Source organism: Xiphophorus couchianus, chromosome 6 (assembly GCF_001444195.1).
Source record: "Xiphophorus couchianus chromosome 6, X_couchianus-1.0, whole genome shotgun sequence".
Classification (NCBI taxonomy): domain Eukaryota; kingdom Metazoa; phylum Chordata; class Actinopteri; order Cyprinodontiformes; family Poeciliidae; genus Xiphophorus; species Xiphophorus couchianus.
Window position 1 is genome coordinate 17,657,059 of NC_040233.1, and position 20,603 is coordinate 17,677,661.

At 37.3% G+C, this 20,603-nt stretch overlaps 2 protein-coding genes across 21 annotated transcripts in view; both read left to right on the forward strand.

Moving 5' to 3' along the window:
* Positions 1–484: 484 nt before the first annotated feature.
* Positions 485–13,563, forward strand: atg9b (autophagy related 9B). Its single transcript, XM_028020564.1, has 14 exons — positions 485–1,185; positions 1,342–1,385; positions 2,430–2,494; positions 3,208–3,378; positions 6,259–6,400; positions 6,513–7,261; positions 8,510–8,663; positions 8,832–9,011; positions 9,112–9,357; positions 9,448–9,686; positions 9,760–9,853; positions 10,034–10,118; positions 11,056–11,224; positions 11,316–13,563. Exons 1-13 carry the CDS (start codon positions 1,077–1,079, stop codon positions 11,205–11,207), a joined length of 2,430 nt encoding a protein of 809 aa, XP_027876365.1. The 5' UTR covers positions 485–1,076; the 3' UTR covers positions 11,208–11,224; positions 11,316–13,563.
* A 4,755-nt stretch (positions 13,564–18,318) lies between these two features.
* The window catches only part of obscnb (obscurin, cytoskeletal calmodulin and titin-interacting RhoGEF b), a 60,271-nt gene continuing 57,986 nt past the window's right edge, over positions 18,319–20,603 (forward strand). For 17 of the 20 annotated variants that reach the window (XM_028020543.1, XM_028020544.1, XM_028020547.1 and 14 more), the window contains exon 1: positions 18,319–18,548. The gene's annotated coding sequence lies outside the window, so the exon portion shown is untranslated. The remainder of the gene's footprint in view (positions 18,549–20,603) is intronic. The other 3 variants (XM_028020556.1, XM_028020557.1, XM_028020562.1) reach the window with 1 other exon arrangement.

The following is a 20,603-nucleotide window of genomic DNA, read 5'->3' on the forward strand; positions in this document are numbered from 1 at the left end:
CTCAGATGTTTCATTTAAACATTACAGGAGGCTGTTCAATAATTGAAAAGGCTGATTATAAGAAGAGGAGCTGCGTTACACCAAACATCACCTGAGCTAAAAATATTCCCAACTAGACATGCGGCTGCAGCTGCAGGGCGAAAATGTTCAAGTTTCCAGTTCTCTCAACTCACATTCGAATCATTAATAACAAAGTGAATATTACTGCATGAAAAATCAATATATTAAAATTTGGTAAACGTCAATCTTGCCACTTATAAGAAAGACCCTATGATGCCAGTGCGACATCTGGTGAGTCTAAATGTTTTTTTTTTTGTTTTTTTTTTGAGAATATTAAATACTGTACTACAATAATCATTTAAAGTGTATTGGCATCTTTTAGCTGATAAGTTTAAGTCTGTAGTAGATAATAAAAAGTGCTTATTCTGTCAAAGCTACAACTGACAGACGGAAATGATATAATGCCAAGCGGAAGTGACGCTAATGGTGTTTTGTTGACATTTGTTTGTGAAAGACAAAAAAAAAAACCCAGTAGGCACGCGTATGGGATCGCTTATATTTGTTGGGAATCAGCTAACTGGGAGACTAAAGAGCGAATATAGTTACTGAAATACTTGGGGGTTTTAAAGGAGCTCATACAAAGACTTATCTCAAACCAAACCAGAAAGAAGATCAGGATCAGCATCAGGACAGAGCAAGTCGGGAACAAAACAAACCGTGTCACCCTGACTACACACGGGCCGAATCATTTACAAGCTAACCGGCTGCCATTCTCTCGGCTTTATTTGTAATCTTTTATAAACGCAACTAACATTCAGGACTAAATTAACAAAGGCAACGCGCACTAAATTCTTAACTCAAACGCTGTATTTACGTGTAATCATGGTGATTTAAGGTCATACAAGCGCTGTCGGTCAGTCTAGCTAGTTAGCAATCTAATGTTAGCTTTTCTTACCCTTATTTGAACTGCTTGAGCTGCTTATTAGCTACAGAATGTAGCCTCGGTCCTCTGTCTCTGCTCGTTTCGTGTTAGTGTTTGCTATAAACAGTTTGTGGTGACTAAAGAATGAAGCACAATGGCTAACTTTGAAGCATACCAGGAGTATCAGAGAATTGAGGACTACGAGGAGGACTCTCCACCAGGAGAAGAAGACTTATTGGTCCATGTCCCCGAAAGTCTAAAAGGTAAACGTAGCTATTTCTATTATTACGGTTTGGACATAAAAACATAGCCTTATGACGATTATCTATCTTTGTCTTCTAAAATGACTGGATGCAGCTGTGTCATAGTTGTTTCCTCACTGAGGATGACTCATGTCTCAATTTTTTTTTTTTTTACAGACTCATGGCACCATATCAAGAACTTGGATAATTTCTTTACAAGAATATCCTTTGAAATCATGGTTTGCTAACATAAACTGATGTAAATCAGTAGTTGCAATGGAAGTGTTGGGTTGTGTAATGTTTACCTCTGTCAGATTGCAAAATAAGTGGCCACATGAAACAAATATGAGAAGGTAACATGCTCTCCCCAGAGTAGTAAAAAACAATTCAACCCACAAACCCTGTTGTCTAGAATTACAAGTTTTGTTTGTTTCCTTTGTATGTGGCAAATGTTTATTTTTTTATATATTTTTTTCAATTTCTTTTTAGTTATGTTTTTATTATTTTATTTTTGTGCCATATTTTGGGTGGGTTTGGATGTGATCGTTTTTTGGCTGTAGCCTATTCATACAGCCATTTCTCACTTGCACATTGTCATCTTTACCTTTCTTTGACCGTTGCTTGTTTCCTTTAAGCTTTTGCTATACACTTGGTAATCACCTCTAATCGATGATCAGCAAGTTAAAAATCCCTTAACTGTCATGAGAACACAAGTGTCCACACAAACCCACTGGATGACATGCATTTATCCAGTGGGTTTTTTTCAGGGTGATAGTTAAGGGGTTAAATTATGAAAACTTGGATATTTTTTCCTATAAATTAAATGTATCAAAACTAAGACTTCCCACTATCTTAAATCTGTAAATGCATTAACCGACTTGATGCTCTTTGCACTTTATTGAATTAGACATATTCTTTAATATGGATGATCTTTTTATTTCTTCATTTTCAGAGGGTTATCAAAAAATTTTGATCATATTTTTTCTGTGTTGAAGTGGACTATGGACTTCTGTATTGCTAATTCTCATTCAGAATTAGAGGTCAGAGCCCATGGAAAAGTGGTATCAAGTTTGGTATCAGATAGGAAAAACCTCATGAGCCTTTCGCTATTTATAAAACTGTTAGAAAGAACAAAATGAAATTGAAAAATGAATTTTTATCACATTTTTATGAAATATGTTGTATTTTATGATTTGATCTGACAGCTTATTAATATGTTTACTGTAAATTACCTATGTCAGGTTTTCCTTAACCAGCCTCTTTACATTTATCACTATCATCAAAAAAATGGCTTTGCCTGTATGATGTTGTCAGAATTCTTTGAACTCATGTAAGTATAACATTTTAATTATATTTACAAGATGCAGCTTGGGGCACAGTGACGTACTTTTTATTAAAAAGAGCATACTTGTTTTCAGTTAAAGTAGCAGCCTTCTAGTGGTGTTATCGTTCTGTGATTTTATGATGAGAAGTGACTGTCACATGCTCTTGTGGGAACAAGATCAGTCTTGTATTCATTTATGCAAGGATGCATGATTCTCAAAGGAATCGGTTCTCTTTAGGCGCTAAGTTTATCCTTATTTAATATTTCAACATCCATCTTGAGACAGCACCCTCCACATTGTAGAAAGCTTTAAAATATTTATCTTTTGTTGCCGCAGCAGCATTTCGCAAACATGTAGACATTTTCAATGTTTAATTTGAGTCTAAAATCACCAGCTCTACCCTAATTTGCATCCCTTAGATTTTTAGCCAAAGTAAATGTAATTTTTTAAAATATATTTATTTATACTTCACAATATGGATTAGAGTGTCTGGGAATGTTTGATTAATCTTTGTTTTCCTGGGGTATGAATGTAATGTGACACTTAGGTCAATTTCAGTCTATTTCAAAATAATATCCAGAACAATTTTTGTCATGTTTACCTCCTGTAGTGTTGATAGTTGATCACTCATTGTTGTGCCCTTGTAAAAGTTAGAAATGTGGTTCAACACAATTAATAATTCTGAAAAATAATGTCATTCTCCTTTTCTTTCTTCCAGTCAGTTTCTGTTTGTTGTCACATTCACTACATTCCTTGTCAACTGTGTGGAGTATGATGTCCTCTTTGCCAATCGAGCAGTGAACCACACCGGGCAAGGCCAGAACCCTTATGAAAGAAACAAAGTGACACTTCCGGATGCCATTATACCAAGCCAGCAGTGCACACAGAGGTACAGATAAACAAACACCAGAGAAATCACAGTAACGGTATAGACATTTCGTTTTGTTTTTCTTGCAGAGATAAAATGACTTTAATTTGTCACATTCACATTAAGTCATATCTCCTGTGGCTGTTCTCTCATTTTGCCCAGTCTGATGAGATGCTTTGTTCTCAAGCTGAGTGCAGGATTAGAGACTGGCCTTTAGAGAGATTCCATTTGTCAGACTTTTCGCAGCTGCCCAGTCTAATATAGTTCCAATTAAACAGCGTGTCTTTATTTCTTAGGGGGCTGAACTAGATGTGGCTGTAGACTGCAAGATACGGTCAGTTTCCCAGGATAAGAATAATGAGCAGGCAGCTATTTTGCTGGTCTCTGTGGAGATTAGTCATTTAATGAAGAGGACTTGATGTAGATTTTTATCTGTAATGCTTGGCAGTGAAGGTTCATTAATATATACTGCAGAGATTTGAGAGCTTATTTTTATAAAAAAATTTTGGCTTGTAAATGGTCTATACTTTAGACCATATGTGATAAAGTACTCTGGACTTCATCAAGTCCAGAGTACCACAAAGCACTTCACACTACATTCAGTCACCCACCAATTCACGCACATATTCACGTGCACATAATATTGGTACTAATATTGCTATCATTTGCAGTGTTGTTTTTTTAAATGACATTTTTTGTACTATATCATGCTTAAAATAAAGACAGATTTGTTGATGTTAAAATCAATTTTACTCAGAGCAAGCCAATGTTTATTCACAATACTCCAGTTTCTCACTGGAGTGGACTCCATTCCCACATTTGTTGTTTATTTTAAGGTTGGCAGCTTCAAGTTGGAACATTCTTATAAGTCATGGTTTCTTCTAGGAAGATGTTGCTGTAAACTGTTCAGACCAGCTTGAGAGAAACAGCCAGTGTAACTGATACCTTTGGTGTGAGCTGCAACTGGCTGACTTAAATACTGACAAGCTGACTACCACATGACACATTGCTACCCCTCCGTTAAAAGAGCACCCCACCACCAGCACCCCCGGAACCTGTGCTGCCACATTTTTTCCATGTAGCTTTAACTTAGCCTTCTTTCTTCTTCATGGCTTATGGGACACTCGTCATCTGTTTGAGCTTCAGTCTAACTCCAGCTCAAACGTTGTTTATGTCAAAGTCAGTGACGTCAAGCTGCACGGTACGCTAATTTAGGAACAGCTTGTCCCACAGTTCAGAGTCTCTCTGTCTACTTCATAACTCCTATCTAATTTCATATTTGAAGAGCTTTAACAGACGTGAACTGAGAACATTATTACGGTTCACCTCTCCATTAAAGTTTCCAATATCATATGGCATCAAAAAGTTTTGACAATATCACTAATGTGATCTGTTTGTTTATTTATTTTTTCTTAAAGAAGGCACAAAATACTCCTGATATGATGGCCTACAGTAACCATTTCAAATTATCAAAAGTGTCCCAGAAATTACAGAACAATTTCAAACAAAAATGTGTGATCTAATTTTATTTAATCTAAAACAGAAAAGTAACAGTTAATGTATTCTGTATTGTAACCTGCTGCTAGATTAAATATCATAACAATTATTCCACTTATAATAATATTTTCTAAACTATTCAGTTATTCTTTTGATTTCAACACACAATGGAAACTAACTAGTTTTGAAGTGCATAATACACAGAAAACTACACCTTTTTAAATTTCTATCTGGTTAATTAGTCAAAATAACTGCTTTACAATTGGGTGCTTAAAAGAGATGCTTACCTTAATAGGAGTGATGGGTAATCAAAGTTTTGTTTTCATAAGATGACTTTCTGTGTGTTTCGTAGCTGAAAATATTTTTGTCAGCTACATTTATGTGGGAAACTGTATTTATTTTTTTTCAGTCAGCTTACCAACAGTGCACAGGAATATTTGAGGGCGGAATTGCACTGTGCTATTATATGCTCCACATAACCATAGGAATCTCCAGTTGCTCCATCTTTTTATCTGGCATTTGAATAAAATAACTTTAAACTTAGGGGATGGTAAGATGGAAAATGTTAGCAGTTTAGAAAGAGTAACTTTTTAAAACCATAAAAGGTAACTTGCACTACCTAAGAGTATCCACAAGCTTTCTCAGTATTGGATATTTTAGGTAACACAAGTGACATCCATTGAACAGGGTCAAGATTTTGTGCCTATAGTTTCTTGCTGTTGATATTTGTCACTCTGCACAAAGTCTTCAGCACAAGTTTAACTTTGGATCTGTGGAACTGTCACCTGATGTAGAGTGAAGCATTACATGAGGTCAGCAACAGGTACACAAAGACAATCAAAACAGCCTTGGTAGAACCCTGAAACATGTCACCCCCTCTGTGATTATGCAAAGCCTTTGCCCTGTCATTACTGGTTGAAACTTTGCTTAAACGTGTAATTGTAGAAGAGTAGCAGAGGTTGCCAGAGGAAGGAAGCAAGATTCAACAGTAAAATTGCAACTGCATAATATTTGTCTTTTTAAAGCCATAGTAAGACAAAATGACTTGCAATTGTGTAAAAATAAGAGAGTTATTTTTTTTTCAACATGCACCAAATAGTTCAGATTGGAGTCAGCCAACTTTGTGTTGATCAGCTCTGATATGTGATGTATGGGTCAGATACACACCCTGTACTGATGTGATGCCAATACAGGGTGAAGGCAACACCAACCTGCAACCGTAAGCCTCTGTGTTTAGCACTTCTTTTGCCATTTTAATCCTTTTCTTTGCAATTTGTTTATTTTTTTTACAGATAACTTCTCATTTTTTACATGTCCCTAGATTTACATTTTAATGTAAAAACAGATCTTTGATGTAAAAATGTGAAGCCTGGAAGTCAGAAAGGGATTTTCATTTTCTTTTAGGATACAAGACAACAGCTGGATCATATTCCTTCTGATAATGGCTGCCACCTTCTGGATCTACCGACTTATCAAAGTCTTCTGCAACATTTTGAGCTACTGGGAGATCAGGCAGTTTTACATCAAAGCACTGAAGATTAAAATGGTATATGCTCTACCTAGTGATCTAAATTAAGATTTGCTACAGCAAACAAGCAATTTGTTGTTGTTCTCATCAGTTTTTTTTTTTGTTTTCCCCCCTTCCTTCTTCTTATCAGGATGAACTATGCAACTTTACGTGGCAGGAAGTCCAGGATCGGCTCATCAGTTTGCAGAGGGAACAGCAAATGTGCATTCACAAGAAAGAGCTGACAGAACTTGACATATATCACCGCATCCTGCGTTTCAAGAACTACATGGTGGCCATGATAAACAAATCGCTGCTGCCAGTTCATCTGCAGCTCCCCCTGCTGGGCAATGTGGTCTTCTTAACCCAAGGCCTCAAGTACAACTTTGAGCTCATCCTTTTCTGGGGTCCCGGCTCTCTGTTTCAGAACAAATGGAACCTGCACCCTAAGTACAAGCGCAGTGGAAATCGCCTTGAGCTGGCTCAAAAGCTGAGCAGAGTGATCCTGCTGATAGGCTTGGCCAATTTGCTGCTGTGTCCTTTCATCCTGGTGTGGCAGGTGCTTTACGCTTTCTTCAGTTATACTGAAGTGATCCGCAGGGAGCCTGGAAGTTTGGGCGCACGCCGCTGGTCCCTCTACGGCCGTTTATACCTGCGGCACTTCAACGAGCTGAACCACGAGCTGCATGGACGATTGGGTCGTGGCTACAAACCCACTTCAAAATACATGAACTCCTTCACGTCGCCGCTCCTGGCTGTTCTCGCCAAGAATGTTGCTTTTTTCTCAGGGTCGGTGCTGGCTGTTCTCATTGCACTGACTGTCTATGATGAGGACGTTCTTACAGTGCAGCACATTCTGACCGCTATCACTGTGCTGGGTGTAGTTATCACTATAACCAGGTAAGTTGTTGCCATTTCGTTTTGGTTATGGATGTAAAATGTGCAGAATCTCTGCCAGACATAGAACTTGGTAAAAGAGATTCAAAATCACTTGGTATTTATATCATTTATACAGAATAGAAGATGTAATTACATATTTTGTATAGTATACTTAAATGCACATAATGCTCTTGTAGACTATTGATGCCACCAGTCAGATGTCTACTGTAATTAGTTATAAAAATGTGGTAATTTAGATATAAAACTGATATATTGACTTGCAAAAATATTCTTGCTTCTTAAACCTTTTATATTTTCTCATGTTACAACCACAAACCAGTTTACTTTATTGGGATTTCAAATGACAGATAAACATGATGAAGTGAAAAGCAAAACTGTTATGAATAAAAATCTGAGAAGGGTAGCTTTAATTTCAATTGACTTTAAGAACGCCAAATAAAATCCAGTTCAACCAGCTGCCTGATGAACTAAATTAATCAGGCAGCCGGTAGAGTCCACCATTGTGTAATTTACTTGAATAAAGAAACAAAAGACAACATTAAGAAAAAGAAACAGATAAGATAACTCAGAGATAGAGTTGTAGGATATACAGCAGAATATCAACAGCCCACTAAGTTCTGTTCTGTGCTGTGGGACTGAAGGGTAACACCACACTCCATGCCCAAGATGAAAAGATTGTGGTGGGAGCATCATAGTGTGGGGATGCTTTTCTATCTAGAAGAGAGACTCAGCTTCCAGAAGGAAAATGCACCCAGAACAACAATGGATGGGTTTATAGCAAAAAGTAATAATCTCTTAGAAGCATCTAGAACTAAATCCAGTTAGGAAGACTTTAGAATTGCTGTTCGTAGATGTACTCCATCCAATCTGATTGAGCTTGAACTTTTTTGCACAAAATGGTTATTTTTTTATTATTGTTATTTTGTGGATGTTCATATCTTGTAAAGGCATGCTTACTGATTTAATCACAATGAAAGGTGGTTCTGCAAGGGAATGACATAAGGGCAGAATAACAATGCACACCAGAATTTTTAGATGTTAATCTAAAAAAAAGTAAAAAAGAAAACCTTGTCCCATTTTTCTCCCTTTTCACAATACTGCTCTACTTTGTATTGGTCTATTACATAAAATCTCAGTATGATACACTGAAGATTTTGCTTATAACGTAAAAATATGAATACATGTGTAAAAAAAAACAATGTTTTTCAGATTAGCTATTTTACCATTTTTGTGCCTGTTTTGCACAAGGTCTTTCATCCCGGATGAACATATGGTTTGGTGTCCGGAGCAGCTTCTGCAGTGCGTGTTGGCTCATATCCACTACATGCCAGATCACTGGAGGGGGAACGCAAACAAGAGCGAGACCCGTGACGAGGTGGCACAGCTGTTCCAATACAAAGCGGTGGGGAGAACAGCATATTAGAAGATAGGAAAACATTAGCTTCTTCTAAATTGAACTAGATTGTTTTTATTGCTTGTTGCCTACAATTTATCATTGGATTATTCAGTCTGAAATGATGCCATGATGCGTTTTTTGGGGAGAATTAATCTGTCTCTGTGTTTACCTTAGGTATTCATTTTGGAGGAACTTCTAAGCCCTATTGTTACTCCCTTCATTCTCATATTCCTCCTGAGAAACAAATCCCTAGAAATCATCGACTTCTTTAGGAACTTCACTGTGGAAGTCGTTGGAGTTGGGGATATCTGCTCCTTTGCTCAGATGGATATTAGGCGGCATGGAAACCCAACAGTAAGATTTATTAAACTTACATGGCAGGACTGAGACCAGTATATTCAGGAGAACAACAATAATGCCTTTGCTTTATTTGTTCATACTTCTATTTTTGCAGTGGATGTCAGATGGCCAGACGGAGGCTTCTGTATATCAACAGGCTGAGAACGGCAAGACTGAGTTGTCCCTCATGCATTTCACCTTAAAAAACCCCCGCTGGCAGCCGCCTCAGGAGAGCTCGCTGTTCATCAGCCACTTAAAGGAGAAGGTGCAGCATGACGCACAGGGTGGGCCTTCAACACAGTTGTTGCTCTCAGAGGCCCCTCTGTGCACCTCGCTGCACTCCAACGAGTCTGGCACCGGGGTAGGAAGCCTGATCTTGATGTGATTCACGTAACATCCAAAACATAATCGGTTGTTCTTAAAACCTTTTCATGTATGTGGCCACTTCTAGCCTGAAAGTCTTGTAGCCAGCGTCCTGGCCCACCCCATCCTCACTGCATCCGGACTACAAGGGCGAGACCATCGTTTCGTCCCGCCCAGCTCTGCTGCATCTGCCGCAGCCAGTGTCCTGGCCTCTTTGTCCACCTCTCATCATGCACATCCAAGCCGAAGCCGACCCCATGTCCTTTTGCCCTCCTCCGTTTACCCTGAGGCCACCATGTACCGCAGTGACCGCACCGTCATTAACAGGTACTTTTAAGACCTGAGATCTAATGTTGCAGAGAAGCACAAATTCAACATCAGTTCTGCTCCTCTTTTACAGCATGTCTAACAGCGACTCTCGCATCCGGAGCAATGCACTGCACTCAGAGTTTGCCTCAGCAGAGATGAGCCTTCATGCCATTTATATGCATGAGGTAAATTTCTGAACACAACTTTTACTCTGTTGTAGGTTCAAATGTAAAGCTCAGGTTGAATTATTAACGATGGAAATCAGTCCCTCAAGGAGCCCAGCTTTCAGTTATGAGATTTAAATGTTGATCCATTGCTTATTTTTTTATTTTTATTGTACTCTTAACAAGTGTTTGTCTGTGTAGCTCCATCAGCAGACCTCCCATCCACAGAGGACCTCAGGACACTGGCAGAGTTCAGTGCCAATGAGAGATCTTCACACAAACACAGGTGATCTGCTGTTTTTGAGGAATCAGCTAGTGACCAATATTATTCAGATTTTTCAGCTAATATTGACTGGTGGCTGGACGGTCAGAAACTCAAAAATCTGATTTGTTTCTGATTTGTTAACACACTGTACCTGAGTAATACCAGGCTGCAGTAATAACAACACTTTCCATTGTTGAAACAGTTACAGAGGCAGGAAAACTTTAAGCATTTACTTAAAGGGGGGGGGAATCACATGGCTTAGCGGTATAGCAGGCACACTATATACAGAAACTACATTTCTCAAAGTATATGTACCTGGTTTGTTTCCCTGGGTTTAAAATATACTCATACATTTTTAAACTCAAGCTCACAAACATGCACAGTCACTCAGATCAGTAGGTAACTTGTAGTTAAGTGTTTTGTCTAGGGACAAATCAACATGGAGCTATAGGAAGATGGAATCAAACCCACGACTTCACAAGTAGACAGCCCAACAGGGATTTAAGCTAATTATCCAGAGCTAATTATCACAGCTAGTCATTTAAATTCAGTGGAGCTCTTTGAAGAGAGACACTATTGCTTTAATGTCATTTGCAAACAATAGCCAGTGGAGTTTTTTTTATTATTATTGACAAATATAAGCAAAAATTGCTTATATTTGTCAAATCATAATGCTATTTAAATACCTTCCTGTGTAAGTGTTCTAACTCTTGGTGTCAGTAAAATTACATTTTAAGGTTACCTTTTAATTTAAAAAGTATAAAGAATAAGTTTGTTGTGGTTTTCTTAAATAATTCCTCTAATTTTAAATGTGGTTTTGTTCTGATTATCTTTTGTAAAACTCATTCAAGTCATTAAATCATACATTTCAGTTGAAAAAAAAAAAAGAAAACAAATTTCCCCACACTTTATATATATATATAAATTCTACTCTAATCGTCTAATGTTCTTTTTTCAGGTTTTCATGCTCATAGCTCTCATAGTTCCAACATTTCCATGCCAGCCCCTGCTCAACTTGGTGGCTGGAAAGAGGAAGAAGAAGAGGATGAAGATGATCAGGAGATTAACAGTGGATCTTCTCCAAAAAAGGCCACACCACTCAGTTCATAAGGTGCCTTTGTCATAAGGTACATGATCCAATTTCAACCCTATAATATGATCTGTGGAGCTGTAACGTGAAAGACTATATTCCTCTAATAATTTCTCTCTTTTTTATAGTGTTTACATTTTCTTTCTTCGCTGAACATTGTGGCCTTAAATGACCTTCATGGAGAGTTTAGTGCAGACCTTTAAAACATCATGTAGTGGGAAGGGTCTGCCGATGAATAACCACTGTTTTCGCACCTCTACACCTCATCGTGTCATATCAGGGAGTCTATGGCATCAGGGATTCCATATGTCTTCCATCCTTTTTATCATGGTTTTATCATTAACTTGTACAAAGTTCATTTGGACGTGTAGAGTCTGCGTGATATTGGATGTAAGCAATTTTATGGTGACGTTAAAAAACCTCATAACTTCGGCTGTGCTTGTTTCTGCACAAATTCTCCAAATACTTGCGCATCACAAGGGTTTTCAGAATGGCGTGTACATCTATGCTACAACTTGACCATCTGAAAAGTACAACATTTCAATATGTTTTTTTTTACCCTTGTGACATGTAAATAGACTGTGTATTACTCCTCCTTTAATAGGTCTTTTTTTTTTTTTTTTACAAATACCAGATCAATTTACTAAAGAGCTGCCAAGTATTTATTTATTGAAAAGCTGACTACAATACTTTTAATATCTGAATATAAAACATCTACAGACTTCATTGACATAATTTCATGCTGTTTTCCATGTTTAATGGGCCTAAATCCACATTTTGCTTAGTATTACTAGTTCAGATGTTTAAGGACTTTTGGTTTTTTCTTATGAAATGAGCATTAAGTATTCTTGCAATTAAAATCCCACGGCAGACAGGTGATGCCTGTTAGGTCAGTTTATTGCTTATTTATATGCTAAAACAAGTATCTAAAAACCAGTTCTCTGTATTACCTCGATGGCAGTGATGAATTTAGGCTACAGTCAATATCTCTGCACAAATGCATAAACTACTTTCAGAATTTAATTGCATATATAAATTGTAATAATTAGATTTGCTTTCCATATTTACTAAGCAGATAAGATGAGCTTTAATATTTTTTTAATAATTGGGGCATTTTGCTTTTCAAATCTGTGTTAGGTAAATTTTTTATTAATATTGGTCTTCCCGAAGTTGTTACATAAATATGAAATGTCATCAAAAGGGGCTGGTTTTTAATCTTTTATTATGATGTTTACAGATGCTCTCCAACATTGCTGTTTCAAAGTAGTCTCAAAAAAATATAGACTGTACTGGCAACAACAGGTATTGGCTTTAAGAATATGTATTACTTTTGTTACCCAAATATTTAAAAGTTAAAAGCATACATGTTACGTATATAGAAAAAACCAAGATTTGTTTTTAGACAAATAATTTAACAATAAAAAAAAATTCCCCATCCCTACGAGGTGGTAAGTCATTTATTCAGATTTTATTAGTATCATCAAACAACACGGCCACCTGCATGATGTTAAAGCAATGGTGGTTCTTGCATGAAGCCTCAGCATGAGATGTATTGTAATTTCCCGACAAGAAGGAAAATACCGTTCTCCAACCAAGTTAGGTCACTCTAAATATGCACCTGCTTGTGTTTTGCATTGAAAGTGAATTTTGAGATGTAATTTTCACATGTCGTACCTTTTGTGTAGAAGACACTCTGGAGCTGATTTGTGTGCACAGAGTTCATACAATCTCCGTTTATTGTTGGCCATTTAAATCATAAGCAGTGCCTTAGTGTTACGGATTAGCATTTGCTCTTTTAGAAAGCCATGCCATCTAAACCAACAAATCTACTTTTATAGACTTAGCAGCACACATAATGTACAGTATTTTCTGATGAGCAGCTCATATGTGGATATAGCATCAAGTAAGTTGTGGGTGTTGCTCGTACGATTAGCCCTCATGTCAGTCAGTCTTTTCTATCTCCAGGACGCTGCTTCCTGTCATGGTGTTTGGGTTTATATAACCAACAGAGGCAGGACTTTGTCTTTTGTCTGACCTAATGGACAAACCCCATACCATCCTTTCTTATCAACTACTCACCAGTCAAAATATTGCAGAGACTGGAACAAGGTGCTATTCAGAGATGATGAATATTATGCTTGCAAATAGTTTTTGTTCGTTTGTTTCTTACAACGTTTGGTTTTGTTCTGTAAATTAGGCATTATCTGACAAAGGAAACATGCCAAAATAATTTGTTTTCTGCACAGCTTTACTATACATGTTCCCTGTTTGTGAGTAGAGACTGATAAATCCTATTTTGAGTGTATTTAATCATTTGATGTGTGTGTGATGTGTGTTGAAATGTGTTCTTGAAATAAACAAAAGCTCTCAATTTTCTCTGTTGAGATTTTTGTTCATTCGTGGTTACTAAATTGAGCCTAGAAAATATCCTTGGTTAAAATTAGACATGTCCTGGACTTTTGTCTGAGGGTGTCAATGAAGCTTTTCATGAAACATTTTTAATTCACTAGGGGGAGGGGACTTTCTCAACTCCAAACGGATATTAGATGTATTATCATTCAAGTTTCTTTAAAGAGTAAATGTTGCTGTTTATGAAAAGCAGATCTCAAAAAGCATATATGATAAATACAGATTTCTATAAAAACTATATACAGTACATATCAGAAGAAATTGGTAGACACCCTGTTGAAGATCTGTAAAAAGACTTGCAATAAATGTATCTTTCTTTTTTTTTGGAGAGAAAAAAATCCTCCACCCTGCTTAACATTAAACATAAACTGCCTTTCCACTCATTTGCTTCACACTAAAACTGTCAAAAATGCTCAGGTTTAGTCTCTACCAACTTGGGAACAGTTACAGATAGTGTTTTGCAATATCTATATGTTTACAGTACATTTGTGAAAGAGAGGGGTTTTTTTCTCTGGCAGCAGTCCCAGGCTAACAGTTGGAATGTAGATAAGATCTGAATCTCTCATGAGGACTTTTTGACCCCAACATGCCACTTTTTGCTGAAGTTATCTGTGTGATGGCTAGATAATTATTATTCTTTCTTCACCTTAGTGAAAGAAAGAGAATGCTGTGTCCTGTCACATTCTTCCTCCACATAAATAGAAAGTCTTTATAAAGTCTGCTTAACATAAATAAGTAAAGTATAATTTCTAAAAATATATTTTGATATTTATTTTTGAGGTATTGTTAGGGATACTTATAATTATACTTATAAAAATGGTTACTTTCTGACGGGGGATCTTTTCTCTCAGTGAACAGATTGAAGTTTTCAAATTAAAGGTGGGTTTTTCTCAAAAAATCCACAGTCAGATTATGCAACCACAATTACTTTTTGCACTTCTTTTCCAAGGGTGCCCACAACCTTCTCTGCATCTGGGTCTGGGGGTATATGATAAATATTAATGCAGTGCAGCAAAGGATTATGCAAGAAGTACCTTGGAGAAACTGCATGGGCTTTGCAGGTCTATAAATTCCCACTTTATTTTCTGTGCACTATATCCTGAATACAATGTCAAGAGTGACATTCTCATTATAAACTTGGCCTCAGTCTTTGACTTCTCCAGTAACTAAAAAGAAACTAAAGCTTATTTGCACGTTTCAGGCTTTTCATAAAAGGTTTTTGACATTTTCACATAAGTCCAATTATTTGTATCTCAATTCTGCTGATCTACAGAATTTTGTGAAGATTTTATTGCAGGATATTTTAAATAAATTGTTTTACAGCTGCACAGTGGCACAGTTGGTAGCACTGTTGCCTTGCAGCAAGAAGGTCCTGGGTTCGATTCCCGGCCGGGGTCTTTCTGCATGGAGTTTGCATGTTCTCCCTGTGCATGCGTGGGTTCTCTCCGGGTACTCCGGCTTCCTCCCATAGTCCAAAAACATGACTGTCAGGTCAATTGGTTTCTCTAAATTCTCCCTAGGTGTGAGTGTGTGTGTGCATGGTTGTTTGTCCTGTATGTCTCTGTGTTGCCCTGCGACAGACTGGCGACCTGTCCAGGGTGTACCCCGCCTCTCGCCCGGAACGTAGCTGGAGATGGGCACCAGCAACCCTCCCGACCCCATTAGGGACAAGGGTGAACAGAAAATGGATGGATGGATGGATGGGTTTTACAGCTATCTTGTTGCATGTCTCCCTTGATACATGCCGGGATTCTAAATATGCATGAATAAACAGCCAACTGCTTTTTCCTCCAACACCTTTTACTTCTGGAGGACAGGTGCGCCATCTGCTGTTCTTACAATAACATTTGCCTCGACTTTCACCTGGTATGCAAATGTTTTGGAGGTAACATGAATGTTTGGGTCTGTGAACATGATACATCCATGACCTTTGTCTTTCAAATGACTGGGAGGTCAGATAAAGGTCCATGCAGTTCACACTGGAAGGCATACATTGCATCTAATTTTTGCTCCTCCACTCATCAGAAAGAAATACTTTAATGCAGAAATAGGCACTGTGTGGTAGTTTCATTCCCTGGTGTGTTGAACAGTAAGCGTTAAGCATCTACCAATGGCTCTGAAAATATACCATATATCATGCCAGCCTGCTGGAATTTTTGGGTAAAAAAATCTTGTCACAAATTTAGGATAGGATAACTCTAGCTCTCATAAATCATTTTCTATTTTACACCTCTGCATGACGACATTCGAATAACCTAAAAGCTTTCAACAGCTAAAGAGTCATTGATCAGATCTGGCAGCTCCTCTATGTTCTTCCTGCGGTATGGAAACCAAAGACAGTGAACAGAACAGGATGAGGCAGAGACAAGCAGCAATAGCGGATTAGTGTCTGCTAGAGTTTCGAAGAGGTTAAATGAGGGTTCAGGAGGCCTGCTGCTGTCAGTCATTGGAACTGGGAGGGGGAAGCCCACAGTCAAAGACTAAGAAAATACCACAGAAGCAAAGGAATAGGGTCCCACACTGGAAGTCATAAATCAGTTCTTGATCAGGGATTTAAAATGAATCATCCAGCCAAATGAGACCTAATTTTTACTCTGATGGGAGAGAGGTTATTTGTGAGCGTTTTAAAATACTACAATCTTAGGTTTGTGGAACAATGTTTGTGTGATTTTGTCATGTTAAAAATGTTACAGATTAGAAACCAGTAAAATTTATTAATTGGGGCACTTAGTCAGTATGAGGTCATATTTTAATAAAAGGTCAGATGCTTAAGTTGCAGCTGTCACAGTAGTAGCTGTGGGAAAACAACATGCCACAACCTCTATGCAATGACACAATTATATCAGTAAATGTTCAGCAACTGAGAATCAGGCTGTAAAAACAGGAGTCAGTGACAATGGAACAGTGTAGCTACAATGGCCAGGAGAATATTCTGAGGTTTCAAAGCAAGATTCAAAACACCATGCTGACAGCTGAGAAAATGCTTTACCAGCTGTCAAGCATGGTGGTGGTCGAGTCATGATTTGTGTCTGTTTTGATGCAGTCAGTGCTAATGCATTGTGCAAAGTTAGTGGAATGATTGAAGACTACATTTTTTCTTTATTTGTACCTCAAAATAACAGCTCCTATGGAGCCAGTCACACATTCAGATTAATAACAAGTTAATAAGAAAATACTATTACCACCTTCACTGTACATTGTCAATTGTTTACTTAGTCGCATACCTAATATGTTGATTTAGTCTTGACCCTTTTTTTAGAATATTCATTATAAGATACAGTATATTGTATTGTATCTTGTCACGTCCTGTGTTTTCTGTGTATTTATTTAGAGTTTTCTGTGTCCCCGAGTCTTCGTGTTGTCCTGTCTTCCCCTTAATTGTTCCCAGGTGTGTCTCGTTTCTGTGATTACCCTCCCGTGTATTTAATGCCACCTGTGTGTCTGCGTCTCTGTCGGGTCCTCCTCAAATGTGCGCTCAGTCTTCCGTGTTTGAGTTTTTGTTAGCGGTTGCTACCGGCGTCGAGCCCTGGCTTCAGCTCGGCCGTGCTGCCCGTTTCTAGACTGTGTTTTTCCTTATTAAATTCAACTATTCCTCCTACCTGGGTCTACAGCGTCTGCCTCACCACCTCTCACCACCCGCACTTCATGACCTATCTAAAAACAGGAGATAGAAGACACATTTGTATGAACAAAAAATGTCACATTTTTGTTGATTTTATTATAATCATTTGCCCTTGACACTGAACAGAGGAAAGCTGGCGCAAACTAATAAAAATCTGAAGTTTCGTTTTGTTTTTAACTTCATTGAATCAAAACACAACAATAAACCAATTGTACTGAGTATCTAATTAGTATTAACCAGTGAAAAGAGCTTTGATTTACTGTCAACATGAATCAATATAACTAGAAGCCACAATCACAGTTTTACCTAAATGTGTATGGCCTCGTCTGAAAGGTAAAACCTAAGATTGGTCCTACACGTTTTAGAGCCAGCTAAGATTCCAAAAATTAGTTATTTAATTGGGTTCTTTTAGTCAATGCAAGAAGTTCTGATACAAAATGCATATGTTGAGCCTTGCCCCACTTAATAGCCACCCAGTGTGAGCAAAACCCATATGCAAACTGATTTGGTAATCAAATCAATCAGTTGGTTCATAGTATGGGAAATGTCTTGACACAAATATTTTTATCTTTAGTCAGAAATTCTGTTTTTATTATTATTTACTTAATATTGCTAGACCCCTGGAATAAAACAAACTAAACAATGAAATATTAAATGATCTTTTCCATTTTAAACATTATATAATGTAACATTTATTTTTTTTTAAAACGATAGCCTTTGCCAAACCTCAACAAGTGTTTACAATTTACACCTTACAAATCAATCTGCTGTGGTTCGAAACAGAAATTCGTATGGGTGGGGCACTAAGACAGGTCCCAGCCTAGGGCCCCACAGCTTTCTAAATCTGGCCATAAAGATTCCTCCCTGAAGGTAAAAAGCATGTTTCTCCCTCATTATATTCTGTCTTTTATTTATGTATTTTTGTTCAACTGAGTGTAGCTAGCAGCAGTGAGCAGCCAGAAGGCCAGTGTCCGTGTCTCCGTTACCCGGCCTGTCCAACAGAGGCCTATCTCCTATCTTCCCTGCAAATGACAGGATCTATTTTGGAAAGGAGGCTGCGCCAAACTCGGAACGTCAGCTATTTGGCATCATGAGCTCTCAGAGAAGAAAAGAAAAAGGAGTCTAGTCAACCGCCCACCACAGGAGACTGGGGGACATCCATCTTTCTGGATTTACTATCATTTCAGGGATATTTGTGCACAAAGAAGACCAAAAATTTTTTGGGTGGGATTACTAAACTCGGAGCTGGTCCTTAATCTGGAAATTTTAGTAACAGCCAATAGTCACATGACTCAGCTGCTGATTTACCTGAGAGGTTGAAGACTCTAAGGTAAATAATGTATCAGTTTAAAGTGATGTCACTTTTAAGACTTCTAATTTAGACTTCTAAGTTAGCTCTAGCTACAACTTCCAGTATTGGTTTGTTTATGTCACTTTTTGTATTTAAGAACCAGTTTTAGAAATTTATGTCTACCTCACTTTGTTTATTTAAGTCTATTGTTATAACCTTTGTGCTCACTGGCAGAGAGAAAATGGACTGTTCTAGAAATAAAGCATGTTTCCGAAGTAGGAGCTTTATCAAAGAGCACTTCATTTCTACAAATGGCAATGTGCAGAGACGGGCTCTGACAGCTGAGGTTATTTTTGGGACAGGCGGTCCGAGCAACAGAGGTGACAAAGCTGGCAAATGAAGGCCTTGGAAAGGCACCTATCTTTTCTGTATGACCTTGTTATATGGGAATTCAGTTGTTGTTGTGGTATTAAACTATTGAACAGGCTGCATGGATTTATGTGGTTGGCTTAATGAATGTGTGCAGAGGAAGAACAGGAGACTGTATAATGTTACAGGAGCTGCCAGCTATAAATATACCAATCTCAATTCTAGTTTTATGTCTTTTTTCATTGCATAAAAAAAAAACCAATAATAATAATGTAGAGTCCACATAGAAAATTGTAAAATGTGAGATGTTTCATTTGGCTTTGATTAAGAATTTATTCCGTGACTTTAATATGAATAATGATGTATCATATCATATGTTTAGTTTTGTTAATTGTTTTATACAATTACTGTTTGCAACACCTGCTGATATTTCAAAATCAATCTTGTTCCATGACAGACTGAGGTTCAATTAAATTAAATTCAAAAATACTGCATTCATCCCAAAGGAAAATGAAAAGACCAAATACTAAAATGCCAAAGGATAAAACAGAGCAACAAACAAAAGGTCTTGCTTGATTTCTCTGAGCTGAATGAGCCACAGGAGAGTCACAAAGTAAAAAATACTTTCCTTAAAAATAGCTTCTTACATCACAGTACTGTACCCAACTTAATTTTAAACACCTCATTGACACCAAAAATAAATAACTAAACTTAAATTTACTTCCTTAATTAACATCGTCCACATTGAAAACGTATTGGGCACAGTGCCTTTACTTTACTTATGTTCCCTGAACAGTGACAATACATATATATATATATATATATATATATATATATATATATATATATATATATATATATACATACATACTGTATGTACTATCACTGTAACAGTTATATTTTAAAGTTAAAAAAAAAGAGTAAAATTTAAAAAATTACTTTGTAATGTTTTACCAAAGAGGCACAACTAAACACAAACACAAAAAAAGGGGATGTATTATGATTTTTCAGGCACATAGTGCCATTTTATAACATTTTTATAACATTGTTATGAAAATGCTGTAGTATATTTAAAAAAACAACTTTACAACATTATAGCCATATCTGATATCTTGAAATATACCTGTGTTTTTAAGAAGCTCCAACCTTTTCCACACTCCCCTTTCAACACGTCATAGTGCTTCTCCATGCCTTCTTCCAATGATACCATGTACAACTGTACGCAGGAGTGTTGTAGTTGGTATGATAAACTCAGCAAATATACAATTCCACCAGGTGTTGCCGCCGCTAGTCTAGTGGGCCATGGCAAAATGTACATGGAGGGTAATAAAATTCTAGCACAACGTAACTGTATTTTAACTAGGACTGTCAATGTTAACACGGTTTTCGTATTTTGACCTAAACGCCTCTCTCCCGCGGGGAATTATTTTGTTCACAGCAGAGCGGTGAAGTTAGGACAATTCCAAGGGCCCCTGACCGACAGGAGGGGCCCACAATTTTTTTTTTACAAAGTTAAGCATAATGATTAGTGCTGAAATTAGTGCAGTCACTAAGTCACTAAGTTAATCATTGATTAACACCACAAATTTTAACACGAACAAGCCAATTCATGACAAAAGATCAGAAATTGACATTCAGCAAGTTAAGTAATTGAAAGGTGCTGCAAAAGATCTTCAGTCATATTTCTACTTCTTACGGTTAAGATACTTTCAGCTGCTGGTCATC

Excerpts from the sequence above, each read along its gene's own strand:
- atg9b (XM_028020564.1), top strand. The coding sequence starts at position 1,077 with ATGGCTAACTTTGAAGCATACCAGGAGTATCAGAGAATTGAGGACTAC. Across the intron at positions 2,495-3,207 it reads TCAGAATTCTTTGAACTCAT|TCAGTTTCTGTTTGTTGTCA; the intron begins GTAAGTATAACA and ends TCTTTCTTCCAG. Across the intron at positions 10,119-11,055 it reads AGATCTTCACACAAACACAG|GTTTTCATGCTCATAGCTCT; the intron begins GTGATCTGCTGT and ends TTCTTTTTTCAG.